Source organism: Helicoverpa armigera, chromosome 8, assembly GCF_030705265.1.
Source record: "Helicoverpa armigera isolate CAAS_96S chromosome 8, ASM3070526v1, whole genome shotgun sequence".
Lineage (NCBI taxonomy): Eukaryota > Metazoa > Arthropoda > Insecta > Lepidoptera > Noctuidae > Helicoverpa > Helicoverpa armigera.
In genome coordinates this window covers 883,769-905,590 of record NC_087127.1, presented here as the reverse complement: position 1 = coordinate 905,590, position 21,822 = coordinate 883,769, and the positions used below count along the sequence as shown (strand labels likewise).

Genomic DNA, 21,822 nt, shown 5'->3' with positions numbered 1-21,822 from the left:
GATTAAGCAGTTAATTTTACTTCTGAACTCATTTATGAAAGACGACTACATAAACTGTACAAAGTTTAACTAGACCCATAATAGTAAATCAAGATTCATTAGGGCCTTAAAGTTTAATGTAACTTTACCTATCATGTTTTCAAAGGCGTAGGTATTTTAAATTGACTTGATTAACCATTTTTTTTTGGTATAATTTACCTGAAAAAATAAGGTTAAATTTCAATGTTTAAAATCATTGTACTTTTGTTAAAATATACTTCAGGATATATCTGACTGTTAGACTTCGGATCCCCAATATACACGCTTTAGCCTAGTTTGAGGGTCACAGTCAAAAATGTATTATAATATTTTTTCTCTAATAAAAAAACTTTAATTTAGTTTCACCTAACATTCCAAACATAGCGACTTTACCCAACATGACGACAATTTAATTCGCGCGACAAAACGAACAAACACTCCATTATTAATGTATTAGTTAGAACGGCTCACTCATTTGTTATGCAATAGGGGCTGGAACTACCAGTCACTGGAAGGGTTAAACTTGATGTTCCAGTGACGTGTATGTAAAGTGTTTGTAAACTTTTACAAATAATTTCAATTAAAGTTGGTCTTTGTTTTGTAATCACACCTTTATTGTAGAGTTGAAAGTTTTATATGTTTGTTACTTCATCTAACACAAATGGCTGAAATAATGTTGATTGAATCCTGCAATATTGTATGGACATTGGCTCATTTTATCCTGGTGCTGGGAAATAGTATCTTCAGGAACCGGTTGAAACTGCTGGCGGATGATAGTGTTAATATCAATTTTTGTACATGCAGGCTGTGGTTCCAAAAAGTTTTTTTATTCTTTAGTTTGGTCTTCTCTCTTAAATGGTTTAAGTAACACCAACACCCATCATCGAAAGTACGAAAATTTTATCGTATATAATCTTGAAAATTGAGAACTAATTACTAGTTACTAAATTCACAGAATTATTTGCTTCTATTTAATTTGTAACATAATCCCCCGTATATTATCGAAGCAATCTATATAATTAGGTGTTCTCTAGCAGCTAATTAGCAATTAGTTAGCAGTTATATTAACTCAAGTAATTACATCGATACTGTTTCTATTTACCTATATGTGTTATATTTAATCAAACATTAATTAACTGACGTATTGGCGCCTATTCTTGCGAGGGATTGAAGTTTATAGATATTTATTCATTTGGATATCTCGTAGTTGCATTGTTTTAATGTAATGAATGAATTACGTGAAGATTACTTCAGTACAAAACTCGCAATGTACAACATAGTTTGAGATATAAAGAAAACTTTTTTATTACTTCTACTACACCGAAAACAGCAGTAATAGTGGTTAATATCAAGATACCAATGTATAATTTTTTTTATTTACTTTTTTGCACAATGTACAACGGCGGACATAACGCCTTCTTTAGACGTTCTCTACCAGTCTGCCTTAGGGTGGTGGTGAAATAGAAGTGTGTTTTGTATTATGAATAAATCATTATTGTATTCTGAAGATTAGTCTATTAATCACCACGTTTTACAGCAAAATACACTGTTCTTTTTAACAACAATTCTCTCATAATTTAGTATAACGTACGACCCGCACATTATGAAGGGTAACTCGCGATTTGTCACGTACCGATAGCTGATAAGGGTGAGCTCGTTATCAGTGACACAGTGGTCATATGCTGCTGTCGTGCTCACAATGTTATCTTTGTCAATTGGTTCATTTGCAGCTACAATTTATACGGGAGTATAAAGTTTATAAAGTCCAATACATGTGTATGTGCCAGGGGCCAGGACTCGAATAATGCAAAAATATTTTTGAATGATAAAAAGCTACTTTGTTGACTGGAAACCGACCTCAACATATGTAGTTGGGAAAAGGCTCGGAGGATGAGGTTGAAGAAGCTACTTTGTTCTAATCTTATGTTATAAGAATACCTACAAATAACAATTTTGGATAATGTTATGAAGATTGTATTAAGTTGTTCAGTCCTTCTCTCTTCACTGTACTACATTCCCTTTTATCACAATTTCAACTCATTTTCTTTCGTCACCAGGCATAAACAGAAACCAATATCCCGTCACGAAAGTAGTGACGAGATCCTCGCAAACGTCAAAACTGGTAACTACTGGAGGACCACAAAACCAGACATCATACCTTCCTCCTCCATCCAGGATATATCCAGAGACACTCTGGATAGCCTACCCAGGGTTAGAAGACGGTCTCGTAGACACCGACCAGCTACTTCCTACGGTTTTCCAGAAATTTCCATCTCAGACCATGCGGATACAAAGACCATGAGACGAAAGTATCATACACTGAAGAGCTTGGTGTATACGGAGCCGGTAGAAAGTATTCGAGAGATGAGAGAAAGACCAAGGTCTGCTGGGTCTACTGTCAAGAATAAGGAGGCGCTGAGTAGACCGAGTATCCTGGAGACGTTGGACTTTATTAACAGCGTGAAGAGTGCTTTGTGTGGTAAGTTTTATTGAACCAATCACTGTTGAGTTTTTGTACTATTCCCTTTGAAAAATTCTGGGGTTGACGTGACTCTTATACTTACGGTCTACTGAAGTTTTTCGAAGTATTATTTTAGCGATACATTGATTCCAACTTTTTGTGATTTTTAACGCTCAGTGGAAGAATCAGGAGCATCAGACGCAGAAGACTCGGCATGGTCTTTGGAAGACGAGTGGCTGGTGGGACAATGTGCCCCGCTGAACCTGATCGCGGGCCGCTGCGGACACGCGCTGCAGCTGGCTCTCGGAGACCTGCCGCTAGCACTGCTGCACCGAGGGAGGTTTACTGTGAGTTGTACATAAGTAATAAAGTGTTTTTGTAGGTCAGAAGCCATCGAGTGCTGAACAAACCCACTTTGATTTCTTCTGGAGTTCTCCTAGTACATACCAGGGCCACGCCAGATACAACAGTAATCTGTGATACAACTCTCTCGCCAGGGCATCTTTTTTTGGAAAATCCCTCAGCCCAGCAAGCCCAAGCCTCACGGAGCCTTGATAGAGAAGAACCATAGAAAGATAACATTTTCTTGATTCAATGGGACATCTTATATGGGGGCAAGTTGCTAAAGACTTCAAAAGTATTTTTCATCCCACCATCTCGGAAAGAGTAGTTTTACCCTTTGATATCTGAGCGCAAAAGCCGTTTTTATCCTCTAGAGCGGCAAAGTGATTTGAATTTAGAACATCGTATGCAATACTCCATTTGTGACAATCTTGATAAGACTTTTCAAACAAATACATATTAAACAAATAAAATACTGCTTAAAATAATTATTCAATTAATTAAGTAATTTTTATTATTGTTTTTACATAGATTTTTGACCTCGTTTCATTTTTAAACTGAGTTTTCAAATAAGTGTACTTTAATAGGTACTTCTTTTTAATTTGACACTCATATGTGCGCGCCATTTTGTTTTTAAATTTCCTCGATGAGGTGGGATGAAAAGTTACGTGTTACACTCGAGTGCAAAGATTTTTCACCTTGTGCTCTTTTGATTCCCTCGCTATCGCTCAGGATTCTAATTATTGAAACACTCGCTATGCTCGTGTTTCAATTTTAGAATCCTTCGCTTGCTCGGTCATCAAAATTGAGCCCGCGGTTAAAAAGCAACTTTGCACTCTTGTATAACAAATAACTATTATCAGAGCGTTTTTGTGTCTGGTTCCAGATCCTACAAGAGCTGTGTTCATTTTTGGGGGATGCGGGAGAGGGAGCACTGTTTGCGCTGCATCGACTGGCCAGGGCTGCTCGATCCAGGAGTAGTGAAAGAGCTACTAGGTAAGGCAGAAGATTTGGTCTCATAATTAGATATGTAAAATTTTTGTAGTATTCCAATGTAACAAAAAGGACCTTTTACTAATGTCATCAAGCAGAAAACCCTAGAGATTCTTGTCCACTCGAAAACTTAATTTATGAGGTAAGCACTGACCTCTGAAATCGTCGAAAATTTTTCATTTCCTAAACATGACCTTTGACAAAAATGTACTCCTAAAATAATTACGTAAAAACGGTTCGGAGCCAACAGACTCATTTGTGTAGTTAAAGCGAGGGATAACTGACTACCGACGAAGTTTTTCAGTGAACGTGGGCGACCCGGGACACAATTAATTAAACTACTCTCCAATTGTGATGACCTTTAGAGTTTTGCAATTCGATTATATTTGAATAGTTGCGTCGTTTTGACGTGACGAAAATATTTTGATCGTCAAAGTTTGGTGGAGTTTTGAATAATTTAGATGACAGGGAATTTTCCAAACATTCCGCAGTTAAGTAAAAATTCGTATGCACACTAAGAATTGGATATCCCTAGATAAAGACCACAGGGCTCTTCATCTGCCTAACCTATTTCCAACTATGTTGGCGTCAGATTCCAGTCTAAATGGATGCAGCAGAGTACCAGTGTTTTAGTTAGTTTAAAAGCGGAAGAAAAAGATATCATTTACAAAAATATATTCCATGTACCTGAAAATCCCCAGTGCATGGCGTCTCCCAGAAGCTGAGGGTGCAACCACAGAGGCTCCGCAGAAGTACAGACCACGACACCCGGACTATGTGTCTGGGGATGAAGCACCGCCCCCACCACCTCCGCTGCCCAGAAATTCTAGTATTGGTAGACAGGTATGATGATGGTAGTTTCATATTTAATTTTACTTGTAGGGTTAAGAATAACTTCGAGTCATGGTGGTTATAAGGTTTGCCCAAAATCTTGCGAATTTTATTAGAAGTTATTCACGGGAATTATACATTTCAATGGATGATATAAATGTGAATGTATAACTTCAGTGCAGCAGTTGGAGTTTTTGTGCTTTTGTGACACGACGATTGTGTTAGACTAATTTTGACAAAGTACTTAGTTACCCAATAAACAAATGCATGTAGAATCAGTTAAAACGTTACTATGAGGTGACTACGAGTCTACCATCGTTTCTATTATGTACTTCTAACCTCATAACAAAATCTTCTTTTCCAGGTATCCCGCTACTCAGACTACCTCCCCCCAAGCCGGCTTCAACTAGAGCCCACCATCACCCAACTGACCCCCTCGACCCCCTCGACACCCCCTTATACCGGCATCATCAACCCCATATACGACATTAAAATGCCCCGCGACAAATTCGTGGTCAAAAGATCCAAATCCCTAGGCCGAAGTTTCAGTTCTAAAAACCTAGGTATAGAAATAAACAGGTATAATATAACTTTAGGTCATAAAAGTGGTAAGAAGACCAATGATGTAGTGACTGCAATTACTGGTATGACAGGGGAAACTGGTTTGGAGACGAAAGGACACTTCTTCCAAAGGTATAGTACTGCTGAAGTGGTTGGAGATTCTTATCGGCTTAGTAGGGTTACTATTGATTAATTTTCTGTAAAGAAAAGGACCAAAGACCAGAAAAACTACGGGTATAAAGATGATTTCGAAAGCAGACTGGTGCAAGAAGAAAAAAAAAGAAGGAATTAACATAATACATTGAGTAAAGATCCTTATTGTGATAAGTATTTATGTATATTGAATATGTATTAGGTATTTTACTTAATTTCAAATATAAGATTATTATAACAAAGAAGGAATTGATTATTTACAAAAATAAGAAGTAGATTAGAGTTTTATTGTCGCATACTGCATTTGTTAAAATATTGTGATTATGGTTAAAGTTATGACATTTTATTAAAGTATCATGTTGAAGAAAAATTGTATGAGAAAGAGCAATTTATGGCCGTGAAATAACACAAAATAAGAAGCACCAATTGGCACAATTATCCTTGTTTTAATGAAATGTAATGTAGCGAACAATTGAATTGTTCCATATTTATTGTACTTAAATAAAGAAGTTTTTTTTTTGTCTATGTTTTTTCTTATAAGCAACTAGCCGTCTTCCCGCGGTTTCCCCCGTGTCCCGTGGGAGCTCCTGCCCGCACCGGTATAAAATATAGCCTATGTTACTCGCAGATAATATAGCTTTCTAATGGTGAAAGAATATTTAAAATCGGTCCAGTAGTTTTTGAGTTTATCCATTACAACCAAACAAACAAACAAACAAAGTTTTCCTCTTTATAATATTAGTATAGATATTTAAATAAAGAAGTTTTATTTTTGTCTGAAGTTTTTCTTATAAGCAATATTCAGTATAGCTGGCTAACAATTTCCTCCGAGTATCAGTGACCTAAATGGAATCTAGGTGATTCTAGACGGTTGCTATAATATTATAGGTGAGAAATAACGACGGATATTATATGAAACGTTTTTTGAAGTTATGTAATAGAAGAGTTTTACTTGTTGGTTTGGTAATTAAAGAAGTTGTTTTATCTAGTCAGTTATAGTTGAGGAAAGGCTGGACCAAATTTAAAATCTTTCAGCCTTAGATAGCCTCTTTCACGAGAAAGGCTTAACTACTTTTTATCCTGGGGCGTCGAGAAGTGCCAATGGAAAATTAGGGAAATAGCTGGCAGAAACTAGTATTTAAGACCAGGCGTTTTCCCACGTTTCACTCACATCCCGTGGGAACTACTGCCCGTACCAGAATAAAATAGTCTGTTGCTCGGGAAGAGTGTAGCTTTTCAACTGTGAAAGAATTTTTCAAATTGGTGCAGTAGTTTCGGAGCCTTTGAGATACACATATACAAACAAAAAAATGTTCCCTTTTTATTATATTAGTTTAGATTACTGTTTTTAGAAGCAGGCTAAAAATACCTTTAAAAATTTCTATTAAACTCCACTTGATCGATCAATTGAACACCACTTAGGTAACTGTTGAGCTTGTGGGCGCGAACGGTGAACTTTTGCGTTTCTTTAAAAGCTCAGAATTAAGAGTTTTTTACTTGCCAGCTTTCAATACAAAGTTGGGGAGAAGTTACCCATAGGCCGCGGGTTTGGTAGTCAGGGTGACTAAGTTTACGAATTATTATTTCTGTTAGTATCGGTTTCCATCATTATCTGTAAGTAGTTTTTTATCATGGTGTCGCGGTCCAGGATATATTTATATAATAACTAGCTGAACCCGCGAACTTCGTATCGTTTAAACCTTCCCTGGACCTCTACAAACATTTTAAAATCAAAATCAGCTCAATCGGCCGTTCTCGAGTTTTAATCAGACTAACGAACAACAATTCATTTTTATTTATATGGATAGATAGATGAGTACTGTAAACATGTAGAATATTTTATTAGTATATCGTCAACAGTTTTAGTTGCGTTCGCTTAAGAATGATATTTTTGTGCTTTCCGAGTCCTTTATTCACATTATTCCAAGTTTCATAGGGATCTCTACTTTTTTGAAAGTAACCCGATATTATGAAAAATAAGGAGTGTTATGGTTACCCTAGTCGTAGGCGTATCTAAGGGCAGACATTACTTATTGTATCCTGTTACCGACAGGTCAGCGTTGTCGTAACAACTATATGTCTATAATGATACATTTGTAGGTATAATAGCTTTTCTACGCACCTAGGTAACTACATCCTGCACCCGGATAAAAATTAGCCTATAGTTTTAATCCATATGTGGGTTGTCTATAATTGAAATAATTTACGAATCGGTACATTTGAGAATAGATTTATAAGTAGATCTTTTTACGACTAACCACTTTGTTTTATAAACGTATAATTAAAATCGTCATCATCAATACTAGAGTCACTAAATATAGCAGATTTCCTCTCACAGTTTTTATACATTCTATCCAATTGAATATGAAAATATGCAAACAATGATTTTACGTATAAAACAATCATTAAAACCACAATGTTATCTGAAAAGCAAAACGCCCGCTTTTGCTCGTAATTAAAACGCGTGAATGAGCGAAAATATTATGATAAATGAATATGTTGGTATGTAAAATTCATAAAATATAGGTAACGCTCGCTTAATTACAATTGTTCTACTGTTTCCCCAAATAATGATTAAATATTAAATGTTAATTGAAGGAAAGCGTAATTAAACGTGTTTATTCACAGATGAATAGAAAAATATTTTATTTTGATGCTTTCAACATATTGATATTTCAGAAGGTGATTTTGTTTAATTATGTTCGAGTTAATTAACAAACACGTCGAAAAAAGAACTTCTTTTTTAGAAGTCGGTAAAATCACGTGCAAACAATTCATATTTTTTGTTATTTCCCTGTTCGTCATAATGTGTTTGCGATTATTAGATGTCAAATCTTCATCACAGAAAATATATGGCCATGTGAAAGAACATTTTACCCTTTGATCCCGAGGATAAATGAATAAAAGGCTTTTCCTCAAACAAAACTGTCCATACTTATAGGTACTAATATTATAAGGCTGAAGAAATTGTCTGTTCGCTTCAACGTGCAAATTATAGGAACTACTAATTTTAGTGTTAGACAGCCTATTTATTGAGGGATCTTTGTCCAGATGTGTGAAGTATTGGATTCCTACGAGATGCGGGTGAAACCGGTAGCAAAAGCTAGTACAGGTAATATTCAAACAATGCAAATAAAACTCTACCAAAAGCCTTATAAGGAAGGTTTGTTGAAAATATTTCCTTGTATGATGTACTTACTAGTGAATATTTGACGAACTACCTCGAGAGAGGTCAAGTACTTTTGTGGAGTGTGGTAAGTTAATATTACTATCGCAGTTTTATATTAGGTTAGCAGGTATTGCGTTTGCTTGAAAATAGATAATTTAAATAAAGTGAACACTTAGTTCACTCATCATCCTCCTGCCCTTATCCCAATTTTATTTGGGGTCGGCGCAGCATGTTTTCTTCTTCCATACTCTTCTATCTGCCGTCATCTCACAAGTAACATTCTTTCTTACCATATCTACTTTCACACAATCCATCCATCGTTTCTTTGGTCTTCCTCTTCCACTATATCCGTCCACGTTCATACTCATTACCTTCCTCACAACATGACTCTCATCCCTCCGCATCACATGCCCATACCACGACAGCCGGTTTCCACGCAGTTTTTCTGATACCGGCGCGCCACTAGTATTTTTTCAGCTTCTACAAACATAATAAAATGAAGTCTCCGTCTGTTTGCACCCTACTAAAAAATAACTGCGTGGATTTACATACCGTTTGATACAGGATAATGATGGACAATTTCTGTTACTGGGAGTTACGAGCATATTCTGGTTTGTAGTACCCTACTTTGTAAATCAAAAGAATGAAAAATCAAAGGTGTTCGTGTTTCACCTTCACAGTGGCATGTTCATTCCTTTTAAACTCAATCACGTTCAAGAATCTGAACTCAATTGTAAAATTACCAAGTAAAAACTTATTCAATTCTATAAATAAACTCAGAACTTCAAAGAAAACGCGAGTGTTAGCGCGTGCGGCGGCAATAATTAACCTTTATCTCTGCATAATGCACCAATCAGCTGCAATCCGGCGCATAATGAGTCGCTCTGACCCACTTCTAATGCACGGTCACGTGATATGCGTCCTACGTGTGTGCTGGCTTACCCTGCGGCGTTTCTCGCTGGAAATAACTGGAAATATTTATTTCTCTAACAGTTTGAGACTAGAAGAAAAATAAAACAATCAAGAACAAAGGCATTGCTTACTAGGTATATAATACTTCTTAATTACTATTCAGCTATTTATATAAGTTTCATGTTTTTTTACATGAAACAACTGTCATCTGATCAGTTGGAATGAAGCTAGTGAGAAACATGATTTGATAATGATCATCTTTGCTTATTAGAGGAGTGTGGAGAGTAAGGAGCGTGTTATTATTAAGTATTTTTTTCTTTTGAGATATACGGAAACTATACTCTCTTTGTTTGTGTTATATTACAGCTTATACCACTTATATTGCAGCTTCAATACCTCTTTAAGTATAAAGAGCTTAACTGAAACCAAAAATGAATACATTAATGTAATTGACAGACAACCAACTACTTTTGCTACTAGTAAACCTACCTCCACACAGTCATGTGTGAAGTGTAGCTACCAATGAGCCTCGAATGGCACTTCCATTCAAACGTACACATATATCTACTGGCTCTGGAAGCGACACCAAACGGCGTGCAACTCGTTATCCAATTGATGACAATGGCTCAATCACGATATAGTTATTGTACGTACTGGAATGGTACAATTCATTTGTGAAGGTCAACATTTTTGCTGGCTTGTGCGGAGTTTAATACATTGTATTGAAGAATCTGTGTGTTGGCGTTTGTAGTCTAGTTTAAATATTTTACTACTGCTTGTCAATTCTCTAGAATTCACCTTTTTATATCACTTATGTTTATCTGGATATTAGAACTTTTTTACAAAAAAATAGAAACCGATTTTACAAAATACTGAAAGGGTAAAAAAATACTTTTGATATGGCTCTAGAAGTTGGTGTCTGCAGGACTGTCGCCTATGTTTATTTTCCAAATAGGAAGAGACGTCTTCGAAAAAATTAAAACATTAAAACAGGTTAGGTTTTTTTAGAAGGCGGTTAAAAATACATTAACAATAATGTATTTTCCTTCGATAATAATGTATTTGTCTTGTGGTGTAAACCACATATTAAAGAACTGGATATTTTTGAAAGAAATATGACTTATTTTGTTATATTCACAAAACGTTTAGTTGCATTCACAACAAAATAACTCAAACACTTTGCAATTAACAAAAATCCCAACCCATATTACCTAACTCTATAATTACCACAGACACTTAGAATAGAAAATTGCGAGCGTTAGAAGAACGCAAGCTGGACACTTGTAACCCCATCCCCCATCCGTTGGGGTCTCTCGGGGGATGATCGTGACATTATAGTAATGATAATACCCCCACTAATGTTGAGCTGCTAAGTGCTGGACATTTGGCTGGAAAACTAATAGGGAAGATTAAATGTTATGATAAGGCTGAGTCAAGTGAATGACTAAATATTATTATTTGGTAAGCATTAAGTACCGTGTTATGTTTTGTATGTAGAGTTTCTATTTTAAAGGCATTTGGACATTTTAATAACATTTTATGGAAAGTTCGGACAACAGTTTATTCACAATTGTTGACATTATTTATGCTGTAAGTATGATTGAAAACATAAGCGCTCCATTGCAATAACTTTATACTGATGATGATGATATTGTCCTCCTAGCCGATTATCGGCTACGGCGGCTGTTCTCATGTAAGGAGATTAGCCAACTGCGCAGGACATATTATAGTGCACAAGCATTTGCGCAGACACAGGTGCACTCACTAATATTCCTTCATTCTCATAGCCCGATGGGACTCAGGATCCGCTGGGATCGGTTATCATAGTTTACTTACAATCGTCGAGATATTTTATCATTTACAGTGTTGTAAGTACAATTGAAAACATAAGCTCTCCATTGCAAGAACTTTATACTACTTTGTATTTCGCATGAAAATCAAAAATCTTCGAAAAAAAAATCATCGAAAAGCCTAGTCAATGAGCTCTTCCGTATCAATCAAATCCCACTCAGCATTTTCGCATTCAACACAAACAAACTGCTACTTAAAACTGTTAATATATGAAAATCAGCTTTAAATATTGGATTACTGCACCATTATTCGTATTATTTAATTACCGGCCGAAATAATTAGTGCCGGGGAACAGTTGACACAATTACTGAACTACCCTCTGAATGAGCGTTCCTCTTTGTCGGCGTTGAGCAAAGAGAATATTTGTTATTGTTCACAATTGGATCTTTGTTATGTGTTAAAAATGTTAATTGGTTGAGGTTTATTTTTAATGGGGGTTTCTATTCCTACGTATTAGCTTACGTAAGTATAAAGTTTTTGAGATACCAGTTTTATGTTTTATTCAATCCTAGCCTCCTGCTTCTTAGACTATTAGTTTCAGCAAGTTTTTTGATTTGGTATATTTGTGCAAATATTATTATAACTTGAGATTTTCATTTTTGAAAACCGTATAGTCCATACTTATGACAAGTAACAGAATTCAATTTCTATGGATAAAACTTTTGTTTCATTCAAAAATCTTACTCTTATTTTACCATCTAAATTAAATAATTTCCAACTTAAATTTTCAACAACTTGAAGTGCTTTCAAGCAATACTTGTATATTAACTTAAAATTATTTACTATGCGAACCACTCCGAGTACTATGTAAATGAATACTGTTCTACGTAAATTCCGTAGCTGCTACGCTGCTACGACGCTACGAGGCTACGGCGTAGCACTAGCAATGTTGTTTATTTTGCTAGAATTTCTCAATTTAGTAGAGTCTGTTTTCTAACGTAACTGAAGAATATTGAACCTAAGAGTTTTGGGTCAATGACTTGTACAGAAGCACTTGATATTTTATAAGGAAAGTGAACATTAAAAATATAGCTGGGTATACATATGTCGAATTACAAAATACAAAATCATTTGAGTCTTCATAACATTAATATTATTTCTTATACTGTATATTGCCTCTATTATTTTTCGGGCACCTTCCCCTAATGGGTCCTAATACATCGGTAAAACTACAAATAGCTATATACGTACACATTCTTCAAAACATATGTAATACCCAGATCACGGCCTACAAGAATGCTCATCACACAAATGTCGCCTGAACTGAGAATCGAACCCGGGACTTGCGCCGTCGAAGTCGAGTACTTTATAATTTCTGCTATTGCTACACAATCATAACTTCTTTTCAATATCTCCAAACACATACCCTCACACCTTCTTACGTCAACTGCATGCTACGTCACTCTTCAAACCCGTGACCTTACCAAGGTCATACTCCTCCCGGGGTCACTCCCACGCCTATCTTCCTGTTTATGACCACAACATACTGGATGCTATCCTATCAGGTGCCACTTATCTTTTACTGGCACCTCGTAAACATCCGTCGACCATCGGGAGATTGCGGAGAGGAATTTTTGCGAGTGGCTCTTGTTTTAAAGATAGCTTAGTAATAGAGTGCATAATAGGTAGTAGTTAATTATTCTAAAACACAGTAATGACTACTGATGAGATTTCACCAAAACTGTTTTTGAACAAATGTGTACGCATCTTCGCAAGTGCGCAGCTACCATGTACAATGATAGCAGTTTCGCGGACATTTTAGAAATGTTTACATAGAATTTGTTACTGTTTGCTAGAGCTTGTAACAGTGCTGTGCACCAGTGGAATCTCGCTTTTAGACAATTTTTTTTTATAAATAAAATGAATAAATTTTACTTATTAAAAATAAATTATATTTATTTTTGTTTTCTACTAAACTGTACTACAGGACTGCCTCAAGGACCATTTTGTTTGGCTAATAATTTCTCCGAAACTACAAGAAACAAAAAACATGTAGGTACATAAATTTACACCTATTTATAAAGTCTACAATATAAATGAACAGGGAGCATTCCTGATGTGTGAATAATGATCGTCGTGCGTCCGGTGTGCGCGCACCTTTAGCTGACGGCCACCGGTCGCCGGCGACGGCAGCCGGATCGACATTGTGGGGTTAGGTTACCCGTACTAAGGTACTGCTGCGAAATATGAGAGACAAAAGAAGGGACTGCTGGTTGATGGTAGTTTGTTTGATCTGAAGCGTATACATATTTATGTAATCTAAAAAATCTTACTAATGTTATAAAATGTGAAAGTTTGTAAAGATGAATGTCTGTATGTATGATACTTAATACTCTTTTGTGCAAAAACGAAATGGATTATGATGAAAATGAGCAAAAACATAGCTTTTATATCAGAATAACATATACCTATATCCATGCTCGGGACCCAGCTCCCTCGGGACACGGGTGATATAGATGGCGAATTGCAGTCATCAAACTATTTATGTTTTGGTCATCTTTATTGCGAGTCTAAATCTACCAAAGCGAGTAACCCATGACCAGTGAACAACTAGTAGGGTGTATCAACACGTGCAGTACAAAATAAGGCGCGGAAACAATTACTTACATTGTATCACAAACGTGTCGCAGAATTGAGCGAACACATTTACTGCGTGCTCATGTACTGGCTGATGACAATGTTTATCTTTCATCAATCTTTGGGTAGGAGTAGCTTAGGTATGAAGGTAGCTAGTATATTCCCGGGGTTGTGGGAATGCGAAAGAGTTATCGCGAACCTGCTACATATAGGCCTTCATAAGGAACATGATGGGTTTTAGTATTACGTCCTTATATTAAAAAAAAAAGAATCAGTTCAATCAAAACTGACACAAAAGCGAAAGCAACAGCAAAAGCTACGTAAAACGTTTGCCACTGTGCAATAAAAATAAATCAAATAAAATAAAATCCTTAGTTCGTTCGCTCCGATAAGCTGAGGTACCGCTTTATCGCTCACTTTGCGAATTAGCGGAGGAACGCTAGCTCTTTATACGATGTTCAGATAAAAGAAACACTATACATACTAGTATTTTATGATGATATATAAAAATAATTGTATATTGGCCAAACGCTCGAAGTGCAGTTTGATTGGAGTATAAATTAATGTAAAATCCTAGGTAATTAAAATACCCCTTTCACCTCAAACAAACAAAACTAAACTAATAAACATAAAGAGCCAATAAACTACGTTTAAAAGGTTAGAAACTACAAGACAAACAAACAAATAGGTGGAACTACAACACCTTCCGTGAAAAACAAGTGAAACGAACAAAATCGGTTTCCAAAAGTTTATAATTTGAAATGACGGCTTGACTTTGGTCAAACGTCTATAGTTTAGGCGTGGGTGTTTGGGACCAGTGGTAATAGGTAACGAATCTTATGGTCGAATGACTACAATGGTCGAATTCACCCAAACTTATGATGACTCCCGCTTGAATGAAGCCAGAAGAGAATGTCACACTCTTAATGACTAAAAGCTAAAGGTCCTTTGTGCAGGTAGCAAACTATTTAAAACAAAGGAACCTCTATCCGGATGCAGGAACAAGTTTTCCCAGGATGCGAGTAAAGTCACCGGTGGAAGCTTGTATATCTAATAACATATAATTGTTCTATTATACTTATCAGCCCTGTTAAATTTTATGTGCGAATATAGCCGAAGGACGATTTAAACAAATGAGTGTCCAAAGTAGAAATGCCTGGAAGTGCCCTGTTTGCACGAGCAAGCAACCGAAACTCGATAATACGAATACACCAGTACGGTCGACCCGCCCAGAGAGTCCTAATACCGGCAACCGAAGTCCTGGCCCTTCAGATACCAACGTAACGAACACCGAACATACCACTGACCTGGCACTTACGGATATAACCAGTAACTCCCTAAGGGAAATAATTCGGCAAGAAATCGGTCGGGCTCTAGAAGATTCAATTAAAAACATAACCAACGTACATTACAATAAAATTAATGAGCTTATTGCAGAATTTAAAGAATCGCTGTCGTTCTTCAACACTAAATATGAGGAAATGAGAACAGATTTAGAAGAAAAATCTTCTAGAATTGCTAAGCTAGAAAAAGACAATAGTTTGCTTCAGAATTCACTTAGCGATATATCAAAGCGCATTAATGCAATGGAACAACATGCCCGATCTAACAATGTAGAAATACAATGTGTGCCTGAACATAGATCAGAGAATCTGGTTAATACCGTCCTTCAGCTTAGTAAAGTGATTAAATGCAGTATCAAAGAAACCGATATCCAAATTTGTACCAGAACGGCTAAAAAGGATAGACAAAACACAAGACCTAGATCTATACTGGTGAAATTAAGCAGCCCCGACTTCGTGACACTTTCCTAGCCGCAGCTATTAAACACAACAGGGACAATCCTCAGGATAAGCTGAACGCGAGTCACCTAGGAATAGCTATGAGTGACCCAACACCTATATTTGTTGTGGAACATCTGTCGCCTGAGAATAAGGCGCTACACGCGGCCACTAGAGCTCGGGCAAAAGAATTAGGGTATAAGTTTGTTTGGGTACGTTACGGTAAAATTTTTACGAAAAAAGATGAATCATCACTCAGCGTTCTTGTTACTGGTCTGGAGAAACTAAAGAGTTTATCGTAAATGATGTCTGATTATCAGTAAGCTGTAATTTGAGCAGGTCATAGAGGCTTAATTTTTTTTAAAATTCAATGGCATTAAATGTTATTACCAAAATACCAGAGGCTTACGCAGCAACCTTTCGGAAGTGCGCCAACACATACACAACCGTGAGTACGATGTTTATGTTCTTACAGAGACCTGGCTTTGTGATGGTATTTTTGATTACGAATTATTCGGTGATAATTTCGTAGTACACAGAAGGGATCGCGAGTCGTCTAGTTTTAATAGTCATAAACAATTGGGAGGTGGCGTATTGATAGCAGTATCAAAAAACATCAACTCAACCCGCAAACCCGAATGGGAGAGCAACTGTGAAGATATCTGGGTTACTATCCAAACATCACAGTCTAATAATTCTTATTATTTAAAAATTTGTGCAGTATATTTATCACCACCAGTTCGCAGTGAAATTTTAGAGCATTTTGTAGATAACTGCAACAATGTGATAGATTCTAGCTCGAACAGTTCCACACTAATAGTCGGAGATTTTAATATGCGTAATATAGACTGGATACAAAGTAACACTAACTCTTTCTGTACAGCTTCTAACAACGCCACTTCCTCCTTGAACGATGTCTTTCTTGATTTCTTAGCTCTCAATAATCTAAGGCAATTTAACTGGGTGAAAAACTATCAATCTAAAACACTTGACCTTGTTTTATCTGATATTGATGAAGTGAAAATCAGAGAATGTCTTGATCCTATCCGCAGTATAGACAAATTTCACCCCGCAATAGAGTTTTCCCTTGTATATTAGTAAAACATAAAATCATACCTAAAACTATTGTCAAGTTCAACTATAATAAGGCAGATTATGAAGCTATAATTAGATCGCTCGATGATGTGGATTGGAGCAGCGAGTTCTCATCCTGCTTTGATGTTAACATTATGGTGGATAAGTTTTACATCATTATTCGAGAAATTATTAAAAAACATGTACCCAAAATAGTATGTTATCGCGGAAAATACCCACCATGGTACAATCGCCAACTTATAAAATTACTCAAACTAAAGTTTAAATATCATATTAAGATTAAAAAGTACAACAATCCATTAGATGTACTGGAATTCACGTACCTACGTAGAGAATGTGAACTGCTCATTAAAATCTGCTACAATAACTATATAAGAAGCATTGAAACGTTAATAAGAAAGGATCCTAAGTTTTCTGGACCCACATAAGGAATCTTCGTAAAGGTGGCTCGTGTTATCCGTCGGAAATGACCCTCGATAGCGTGACTGCAAATAATACCAAGGATATATGTAACCTGTTTGCTAAACAATTTTCTTCAGTTTACGATCCACCAGGCAATCATTCTAATTTAAATATTAATAACGCATCGAAATTAATAAATCAGGTCATTAGTAATTTTAACATCAGCAGGGAATTAATACGTAAAAAGCTCTCGGTACTTAATGTAACAAAGGTGCTGGGCCCGATGATATTCCTCCTATATTTTGTTCGATTTGTGCGCGTCAACTCTCCGTACCATTAGAATATATATTTAACGCATCTATTAAATTTGGCGTTTTCCCTGAAAAATGGAAACAAGCTAGAATAGTGCCAATATTTAAAAACGGAAAACCTGAAGTGATTTCGAATTATCGACCTATTTCCATTCTTTCTACCTTTTCTAAAGTTTTTGAGTCACTTGTTTATCCAGTATTTTACAATCACGTCAAAAGCTATTTATCAGAAAACCAACATGGTTTCATGAGTAATAAGTCTACTAACACCAACCTTGTTAGTTATATATCGAAATTGGCGGAAGCTGTTGACAAGGGCCACCAAGTCGATGCAGTCTATACAGATTTCTCCAAGGCTTTCGATAAAGTCAACCATAACATTTTACTAAGAAAGCTACAATCATTAGGCATAACTGATAATGCCCTAAGCTGGTGCAAGTCTTACCTTTCCGATAGACCTTCTTTAGTTGTATTGGATGGGGACGAATCAGTTCCATACATTGCTACGTCTGGGGTACCGCAGGGGTCAAATTTAGGACCATTATTTTTCAATATCTTTATTAACGATATTTCCGAAATCTTCAAACACTCTTTGCCTTATCTTTTTGCAGACGACTTAAAATTAATTCGCATTATAAACCAGGAAGATGATTCACAATTACTTCAAGAAGATATTGACAGCCTTAATCAATGGTGTACAAATAATAAAATGTATCTTAATTGTAGCAAATGTTATCACATTAAGTTTACTAGGAAACTTCAGAAGATTATGACGACATATACCATAGAGAATAATCCTATTAATGAAATTACAATGATTCGTGATTTAGGTGTTTTCTTAGATAACCAACTACGATTTACAGACCACTATAACAAAATGATAAACACTGCATATCGAGCTCTTGGATTTGTGCTTCGTTCTTCAAAGGAATTTAAAAATTCCTCCACTGCAGTGCTTTTGTACAACAGCTTTGTGCGTAGTCGTCTAGAGTACTGTAGCACGGTTTGGAATCCAACGTACCAAATCCATATAAATAGAATTGAGAGTGTGCAAAGAAAATTCGTTCGTCATTTGGCCTACAGATATAAAGTCAAACACGTCCTAAAGTCATATGAGGAAAGACTCTCGTATTTTAAACTTAGGTCACTTGAATCACGACGTACAATCTTAGACCAAAGCTTTCTCTACAAACTAGTTAATAGTAAAATCGACTGCCCTGATCTACTCATTAAGTTCTCTATCAACGTACCTCGTAGACTACCGCGCTATCCGTGCTCCCTGTTCAGTATTCCTCAACATCGCACTAATCTAGGCAAACACTCACCCATTATTAGACTGTCGGAACAATATAATAAATTATCCAGATGCTCGGGGGACATAGACATCTTTCATAATAAATTAAATAAATTTAAGGTGTTAATATTGAAACACCTAAAAGTGTAAGTGTCGACGTACACGCGTTAAACTTTTATTTGTTTTTTTTTTCACTTAAATTTCTCTTTTTTTTTTGTTTTATATAATAATTATAATATGATTCTATATTTGATCTCATTTACTTTACTTTGTGTTTGTGTTTTTGTATAATTCAAATTTACTTTAAATGTCTAATTCATGTGTGTATAATATAATTTAATTTTAATTGGAATTTAGTTTAATCGTCGTGTTTTTATTTCATTGCATTGTTTTGTTTTATTTAATTTTAATTTGTTTGTACTATAATTCTAATTTTAATTGATGTTTTTTTTTAATAATGTCGTATAGTTTTTTTATTATTATTATAAATTAATGCATGCTGTGATTTCCTATAATTAAGGAAACACAAGAAAAGATAATTATAATTGTTAAAACTTGTCTGTAATGTGTATTCCTTGTTGGAAATCCAAATAAATAAATAAATAAATAAATAAATAAATAAATTGTTAAACGGTTTTTACCTATTAATCCCTGTGAAATAACTCTTCAGCAAAAAAATTAAATGCCCTGAAAAAATATCTTTTTGAATTTGGAACGTGCCTAGACAACAAATTGAGAGGATTATTGCACTCACTTCGGAAGTGCTGTCTCGCTCTATATAACGAAGCTGGTATCGTCGTCTCGCTCTAATTTTCCAGTTCACGCCTGCGCACTGAGGGTTTTCCCGAATGATGTGGGTCGGTCGAAGCTTCGTATGGTGAAAATAATTTTGCAATATTATAGTGATTGTCGGTTTTGGTTTTGGTTTTAGGTGTATGTAATAATTTTGGAGTTTTGCAAAATATTTGTGTTGGTTTGAAATGCAAGTGCAGTTTTTTGGGTCGTAATTTTTTTATCTCTTTTATCAAATATTTGGCGTGTAACCTAAAAACAATTTGAATCAAAATTAAACTTTACAAATAAGGATGCAAACATTTCCTTAACCAATTTAAAGGATGAATTGCAAAAAGGAATGATTATAATATCAGTTACGCAAGAGGGGAGGCGCAGTATACGCAGCTTCGACTATCGGTCGGGCTAGACTCAGCCGCTGGAACCGGCGAGATCTCCCGGGCGAACGTCGTGCGCGGGCGAAAACTCCCGGACGCCGGACAAAATTCGATCAGTGCCCTCGTAATAATTAAAAAAAGTAATCGAACTGTCAAAAAATGCGTCTGCCGCGTTTTCGAGCTGTCACATTTGAATTTGGAATTTATTTCTTTTTTATTCGGCCAGTGTGAGAGTGGAGGTTCCGCGTGTGATTGTGACCTTTGTTTTAGAAAAAAAAAAACGGAATTCGGTTATTGTCACATTATTTTTTATGTTCTAGTGTGGTGTCGATTTGTGATAACCGATTCGGACATGCGATTTAGGGTAAGTCTGTTTTAAATATACGAATATATAACAATGTACTAACCCTTGCTTGAATATTCATTGTTCTTTATTAGACAACCCGAATTTTTACCGGGTGTGACAAAACTAAAGCAAGATTTTTTTAGAGTAACGGTTATTTCATGGTAAAGGCAACAAGTAGAGACTTCCATAGCCTAACCGGTTTTTCAAAGGCAACAATGTAAGCAACAATTGCGATACATTTATGTAACTAACGTTCAATGGTGCTATTGTCAACCTATCTCTTTGACCTCAAAGGATTTGAGGATTTAGGTTCATCTCGTCTCGGCTTTACTGGTTTACCTCATCGAGGACTTTTGATGCTTATCGGATTATCTCGGTCCATATTTTATGGAGTTTTCAAATGAATGAGGTTTGCGTATTCCTAGTAGATGGTACCTGTGATTTGAACATCTTTGGCAGTCGTTACGGGTAGTCAGAAGCTAGTGAGTCTGTAGAACAGTCTTGTACATAGGGTAATTGGGTTGCTCGAGTTACTGGGTTGAGGAGGTCAGATAGGCAGATCGCTTCTTGTAAAACACTGATACTCACCTGCAGCCGGTGAGACTGGAAGCCGACCCCATCATAGTTGGAAAAGGCTAGACAGATGTTGAGTAGATATTTTCTGGTTCAAACTATTCTTTTTGTTTCAAACTATTCTTTTTGTTTCAAACGTGAATAATCTTAAGGAATTTCTTCATTAAATTGGCTCCAATTTCAATGAGGAGGTCCTTTTTCAAGTCGGAAATAATTCGACAAGTTAATTAAAACCACTGTTTTACTACATTTGTTAATGAAGTACTTGTTTGTGGTTGTCAGTAATTATTTAATTGGCGTTGTTGCCACTAATTATGTAATTATGTGACAGCAATTGATTCGATTGACATCAATCGATCACGTGATTGAAGTTAATCAAATATGTATCGTTTTACTTTTGGTCATCGCTTATATACAAAGGTACAGACGGCATATCCTACCCTTTTTCAGTAGATTTCTAACTTTATCAAAATAGTGAATATTAATGTTCGATTGCTGAAAGAAAGGGTTCGGAGGAGGATAATAGAAGATTGAGGAAAAACTTTAAGTACCAACATCAGAAGACCTTGACTAGCTTAAGGAAAACCAACGAATAGACGGTAACAAGGAAATTAATATACCTAATTAAAGTATAATTCAGCCCTTTTATTATGAGCGTATATATACACATTATATCACAGTTTGCTATAAAGAATAAAAAAATATAAAAATACCTCTACATAACTATTTTATACAATTTTCACGCTTCATGAAAAGGAGTTGATAGTCATTGGATTAGCTAGCATACTCCAGTGTTTTATAATTATAAACACTTCACGTAAAGCATTGCCAAGTGCCTTGTTGGTCACTGTGGCTACAAGCGGGTTCGATTCCGGGGTCCGGCTGAAATCGCTTTGTGGGTCTTAAAAACTTTCACAAACCAACCCGGAGACTGGAAGTTGAGGTGTTACACCTCCGTTCTTGAGAGGGCACGTTAAGCAGCC

General features: G+C 35.9%; 3 protein-coding genes across 5 annotated transcripts in view; 2 read left to right on the top strand and 1 right to left on the bottom strand.

The window, feature by feature from the left end:
- LOC110383730 (uncharacterized) overlaps positions 1-5,784 on the top strand; it is a 33,294-nt gene extending 27,510 nt beyond the window's left edge. The window contains exons 14-18 of the mRNA XM_064035689.1: positions 2,076-2,497; positions 2,657-2,826; positions 3,708-3,817; positions 4,516-4,657; positions 5,010-5,784. Coding sequence (XP_063891759.1) covers positions 2,076-2,497; positions 2,657-2,826; positions 3,708-3,817; positions 4,516-4,657; positions 5,010-5,399 — 1,234 coding nt within the window. The 3' untranslated portion in view covers positions 5,400-5,784. The remainder of the gene's footprint in view (positions 1-2,075; positions 2,498-2,656; positions 2,827-3,707; positions 3,818-4,515; positions 4,658-5,009) is intronic.
- The window catches only part of LOC110383678 (protein lin-37 homolog), a 358,932-nt gene that overhangs the window by 51,910 nt on the left and 285,200 nt on the right, over positions 1-21,822 (bottom strand). The gene's annotated exons all lie outside the window — the stretch shown is intronic.
- LOC110383717 (uncharacterized) overlaps positions 19,944-21,822 on the top strand; it is a 74,365-nt gene continuing 72,486 nt past the window's right edge. For both annotated transcript variants that reach the window (XM_064035927.1, XM_021344533.3), the window contains exon 1: positions 19,944-20,284. The gene's annotated coding sequence lies outside the window, so the exon portion shown is untranslated. The remainder of the gene's footprint in view (positions 20,285-21,822) is intronic.